Here is a 6,000-nt window from a genome sequence, read left to right on the forward strand (position 1 = left end):
CTTAGAAAGCATTGCTAATAACAAGGCCAGTGGAAGTGATGATATTCCAGCTGAACTATTTAAAATTTTAAAAGATGATGCTTTTAAGGTGCTACACCCAATATGCCAGCAAGTTTGGAAAACTCAGCAATGGCCAGAGGATTGGAGAAGATCAGTCTACATCCCAATTCCAAAGAAGGGCAGTGCCAAAGAATGCTCCAACTACCGCACAATTGCGCTCATTTCACACGCTAGGAAGGTTATGCTTAAAATTTTACAAGGCAGGCTTAGGCAGTATGTGGACCGAGAACTCCCAGAAGTGCAAGCTGGATTTCGAAGGGGCAGAGGAACCAGAGACCAAATAGCAAACATGCACTGGATTATGGAGAAAGCTAGAGAGTTCCAGAAAAACGTCTACTTCTGCTTCATTGACTATGCAAAAGCCTTTGACTGTGTCGACCACAGCAAACTATGGCAAGTTCTTAAAGAAATGGGAGTGCCTGATCACCTCATTTGTCTCCTGAGAAATCTCTATGTGGGACAAGAAGCTACAGTTATAATAATAATAATAATAATAATAATAATAATAATAATAATAATTTATTTATACCCCGCCCATCTGGCCGGGTTCCCCCAGCCACTCTGGGCGGCTTCCAAAAAAACAGAAATTCTAAAATACAGAAATCCATCAAACATTAAAAGCTTCCCTAAACAGGGCTGCCTTGAGATGCCTTCTAAAGGTCTGGTAATTGTTCTCTTTGACCTCTAGTGGGAGGGCATTCCACAGGGTGGGTGCCACTACCGAGAAGGCCCTCTGCCTGGTTCCCTGTAACTTGGCTTCTCGTAATGAGGGAACCGCCAGAAGGCCCTCGGAGCTGGACCTCAGTGTCCGGGCAGAACGATGGGGGTGGAGACGCTCCTTCAGGTATACCGGACCGAGGCCGTTTAGGGCTTTAAAGGTCAACACCAACACTTTGAATTGTGCTCGGAAACGTACTGGGAGCCAATGTAGGTCTTTTAGGACTGGTGTTATGTGATCTCGGCGGCCGCTCCCAGTCACCAGTCTAGCTGCCGCATTCTGGATTAGTTGTAGTTTCCGGGTCACCTTCAAAGGTAGCCCCACGTAGAGCGCATTGCAGTAGTCCAAGCGAGAGATAACTAGAGCATGCACCACTCTGGAGAGACAGTCAGTGGGCAGGTAGGGACTCAGCCTGCGTACCAGATGGAGCTGATAAACAGCTGCCCTGGACACGGAGTTGACCTGTGCCTCCATGGACAGCTGTGAGTCTAAAATGGCTCCCAGGCTGCGCACCTGGTCTTTCAGGGGCACAGTTACCCCATTCAGGACCAGAGAGTCCTCCACACCCGCCCGCCTCCTGTCCCCCACAAACAGTACTTCTGTCTTGTCAGGATTCAATCTCAATCTGTTAGCCGCCATCCATCCTCCAACCGCCTCCAAGCACTCACACAGGATCTTCACCGCCTTCACTGGTTCTGATTTAAAAGAGAGGTAGAGCTGGGTATCATCAGCATACTGATGGACACCCAGCCCAAACCCCCTGATGATCTCTCCCAGCGGCTGCATATAGATGTTAAAAAGCATGGGGGAGAGGACAGAACCCTGGGGCACCCCACAAGTGAGAGCCCAGGGGTCTGAACACTCATCCCCCACCACCACTTTCTGAACACGGCCCAGGAGGAAGGAACGGAACCACTGCATGACAGTGCCCCCAGCTCCCAAGCCCTCTAGACGGTCCAGAAGGATGTTATGGTCGATGGTGTCAAAAGCCGCTGAGAGATCCAGCAGAACAAGGAAACAGCTCTTACCTTTGTCCCTAGCCCACCGGAGATCATCGACCAGTGCGACCAAGGCAGTTTCAGTCCCATGATGAGGCCTGAATCCTGACTGGAAGGGATCCAAATGGTCCGCTTCTTCCAGGCGTGCCTGGAGTTGTTCCGCAACCACTCACTCAATCACCTTGCCCAAGAATGGAAGATTTGAGACTGGGCGATAGTTGGCCATATTGGCCGGATCTAAAGATGGTTTTTTAAGAAGCGGTTTAATAACCGCCTCTTTCAGCGGGTCTGGGAAGGCTCCCTCATGGAGAGAAGCATTTACCAACCCGCGAAGCCCATCACCCAGCCCTTCCTGGCTAGCTTTTATAAGCCAGGATGGGCAAGGATCAAGGAGACAGGTGGTTGGTTTCATTCGTCTAAGCAGCCTGTCCACATCCTCGGAGGTAACAGATTGAAATTGATCCCACAAAACTTGACTAGACAGTTAGAACTGGATATGGAACAATTGATTGGTTCAAAATTGGGAAAGGAGTACGACAAGGTTGTATATTGTCTCCCTGCTTATTTAACTTATATGCAGAATTCATCATGTGAAAGGCTGGACTAGATGAATCCCAAGCTGGAATTAAGATTGCCGGAAGAAATATCAATAACCTCGGGTATGCAGATGAAACAACCTTGATGGCAGAAAGCGAGGAGGAATTAAAGAACCTTTTAATGAGGGTGAAAGAGGAGAGTGCAAAATATGGTCTGAAGCTCAACATCAAAAAAACCAAGATCATGGCCCCTGGTCCCATCACCTCCTGGCAAATAGAAGGGGAAGAAATGGAGGCAGTGAGAGATTTTACTTTCTTGGGCTCCTTGATCACTGCAGATGGTGACAGCAGTCACGAAATTAAAAGACGCCTGCTTCTTGGGAGAAAAGCAATGACAAACCTAGAAAGCATCTTAAAAAGCAGAGACATCACCTTGCCTACAAAGGTCCGTATAGTTAAAGCCATGGTTTTCCCAGTAGTGATGTATGGAAGTGAGAGCTGGACCATAAAGAAGGCTGATCGCCGAAGAATTGATGCTTTTGAATTATGGTGCTGGAGGAGACTCTTGAGAGTCCCATGGACTGCAAGAAGATCAAACCTATCCATTCTGAAGGAAATCAGCCCTGAGTGCTCCCTGGAAGGACAGATCGTGAAGCTGAGGCTCCAATACTTTGGCCACCTCATGAGAAGAGAAGAATCCTTGGAAAAGACCTTGATGTTGGGAAAGATGGAGGGCACTAGGAGAAGGGGACGACAGAGGACGAGATGGTTGGACAGTGTTCTCGAAGCTACAAACATGAGTTTGACCAAACTGCGGGAGGCAGTGGAAGACAGGAGTGCCTGGCGTGTTGTGGTCCATGGGGTCACGAAGAGTTGGACACGACTAAACGACTAAACAACAAGGTCAGGATGAAGTTGATATTGGCTGGGGTGGGGGTGGGGGACTTAATTGGTCAAAGTCTGTATGTATTTAAAAGAAATGCATATTAATTCCTTATATACAACTGACTCTCCTTCCCCATCCCTTACTCTATTAACTCTATTAGTCCCAAGAATGTACACCTCTGGTGCTATAAAAACAAGTAAATGAAATAAAAACTTGTATCATCAACAAATGGGTGCTTTGGAGTGGAGTTTAAGGATAGTTGTTCTGCAACACATTAAAGTCATTCACAAAAGGAACAGCCTTTACTGGGGCAAGAAATCTGAAAGGGAATTGACAGTAAAAGGAATACAATGTGAGGGTGTAGAGAGATATAGTCTAAGAAAATTCTTCAGCCCATCCCTGCTCTTGAACTCTACTCCTCTGGCATGAGGCATAAAAGAAACACAGCAAAAAGTCCAACATTTTTTATTTGGCCTCCGGAGAGATTGCGATGTTTGTGTGTGTGTGTTCTTTCTTCTCGGGACGGGCGATCTTTCACTTCTGAGGCATCATTCATATTGCAGCTGCTCATCGCTGTCTCCTATGGGGAAGCAGGCTTGCTGGGGCCGGTGGTCACTTTTCTGGGCCTTCTCTCCAGCTGCTCTCCTTCTGCCAAACCGTCCCACAGGTCGGATCCCTCGCCCCGTGTACCAGGAAGGATCAATGTCTGGATCTGGAAGGCAAAGCCCAGGTGGTATTGAGAGCCTAGGAAAAAGAAAAGTTCTTCCCACTCCAGCACCGGAATACCTGGCATTGCTCCGCCGTATTCTAAAGCACTGGCACACTTGTTTGTGGGGAGGCAATGCGAGCTTTTCAGCACTTGCAAAGCTTTTTTGCAAGACTACCCTTGTTGAGCTGATGGCATTTTTTCTACCTGTCTAATTTCACACCTGCCCAATACGCCTGCGGATTGTGTGCTAGGAGTAGCAGCGGCAGGAATAAAGGAGTGAAAGAGAAGCACACAAGGAAGGACACCATCCAGCAAAGTAACTTTCAATGCATACAGAATGCTATGAGAAAAAACCAACCAATAATTTACCCTTTTCCTTGGGGGGGGGACACCCAGGAAGGGGGGCTGTTTTTCTCCCCTGGCTTCGAAACTTCCAAAAATGTTCCACCTCTAGTTGGATGGCCAAAAGGTTCCCTCTACCTTCTGTAGGCTCTCCCAAGGTCCCTCAAGACTCATCACAAGTGCATGTTACAGACCAGCAAACCCTATCCTGAGCTGAACTCCTTTATGAAAGTTCACCTTCCACTTCATCTGGTTTGATGACTGTGCTGCACACCCTTCACTTGGGTCCAGCTGTTCATCCAGTTATCAGTGGCTGCCATGTCCCTTAATTCACTGCAGGGGACACTGGCCATTTCCCAGTGCTGCAGTGATCAACGGCTTCCTCAGAAAGGGTCTCTTCAGCACAGCTGCTTTAAAGAGTTTTATCTTCTACCCCGTACAGTCCCCAAGAACTTACTTCTGACTTCCATGGATCGCTCAAGGATTCGGCATTCGGTGTCTGGCAGCAGCAGGCAGTCCATCAGCAAGCCCAAGAGGCAGATGATGAAGAGCCTCATGTCTGTCTCCTTTTCCCTCTTCAAAGGTTCTGTGACTCGGAAGGGGAACCTGGTGAAGCTCAGGCCCCAACTGCAGTCACAAGGGAAAGGGCTGTCAGTTTCAGGCAAGGGAAGTGCCCTTCCAAAGGGCACTTCAGGATGAGCAACAGCAGCAACACAAAACTCTACAACATGCACAAACAGGTTTGCAACTTTCATTTCAAGAACTATTAGTGGGGGATGTGAAAAGAAAAGGGAAGGGAAGGGTATTCAGGTGTATTCAGGTTTTTGCCTGAACATGCAAAGGCTCAAAGTGAGCACATGCAAGTCCCGTCCTCGAGTCTTCATGAGCAGCTTGTCCTCAGTCCCTCACCATCCCTGAGCTTGAATTTGAGTAGCATTCCTCATGCAGTCTGGGTCTCTGATGAACTCTGCTCATGTAGAGTATTGTTTTAAAAGAAGTTTCCTACTTCCCCCATGATTTGGTGCTTTTTTATGCCTAGATCCTCTGTTTGAGAGACAGACAGAGACAGGGGTGGGGTGGGGGAAAAAGAATGTGAATGAAAATGAATATCCTTGTCTATTTATACATGTCTGATTGAGACAATACCTGATTGAGACATCCAGGAAGAATATGCTCTCTCTCTCTCTCTCTCTCTCTCTCTCTCTCTCTCTCTCTCTCTCTCTCTCTCTCTCTCTTCTCTCCCCCCCACCTCTCAAAAAAGGTATCCCCCAGAAGTCTGCCACTTCTCCAGCAGAAGCTGAAATCGACTCAACACACCCCAGTCCATCACATATGTTTAAAGTGGGAAGCCCTAGGTTCAAATCCCTCTCAGGCAAAGCTTATCTTGAGCCAGTCCCTGCCTCTGCCTGGAGCTCTTTGGAGTGTAAGTACGATAAAATGAAATTAAGTAAATGATTTACTTGGTCCTATAAGGACCAAAAGCTCTCAAGTTGTTAGGTGGGAAGGCTCAGCAGAAGAAGAGAGTTACACACACACAACATGGAGACAAATGCCTCTGCACAGGACCTCAGCTTTCCAGAACATCTGGAGGGTGGGGAAGTAGTAGTTGAGGGGAGAAGACAACAACATACAGCACAAGCAAATCCCGTCAGGCGTTGTCTTCTGGTGCCGATAGGTAACCTTGAGGAAGATTCGGGAGGTGTAACCATGAAAGGTCTCATGTGTGAACAAAGTCCTCATGTACACATGTA

At 47.7% G+C, this 6,000-nt stretch overlaps 1 protein-coding gene across 1 annotated transcript; it reads right to left on the reverse strand.

The window, feature by feature from the left end:
- Positions 1-3,660: 3,660 nt before the first annotated feature.
- PRLH (prolactin releasing hormone) lies at positions 3,661-5,511 on the reverse strand. Its single transcript, XM_035134529.3, has 2 exons — positions 4,707-5,511; positions 3,661-3,910 (listed from the first exon to the last, which is right to left on the reverse strand). The coding sequence occupies exons 1-2, from the start codon at positions 5,002-5,004 to the stop codon at positions 3,747-3,749; spliced, it is 462 nt and encodes a 153-aa protein (XP_034990420.3). The 5' UTR covers positions 5,005-5,511; the 3' UTR covers positions 3,661-3,746.
- Positions 5,512-6,000: the final 489 nt, after the last annotated feature.

The sequence above is a fragment of the Zootoca vivipara genome, chromosome 1, assembly GCF_965207765.1.
Source record: "Zootoca vivipara chromosome 1, rZooViv2.hap1.1, whole genome shotgun sequence".
NCBI lineage: Eukaryota > Metazoa > Chordata > Lepidosauria > Squamata > Lacertidae > Zootoca > Zootoca vivipara.

Coding starts and splice junctions, on each gene's coding strand:
- PRLH (XM_035134529.3), bottom strand. CDS start 5,004: ATGAAAGTTGCAAACCTGTTTGTGCATGTTGTAGAGTTTTGTGTTGCT. Junction 3,911..4,706: donor GCGATCCATGGAAGTCAGAA/GTAAGTTCTTGG, acceptor TTTGCCTTCCAG/ATCCAGACATTGATCCTTCC.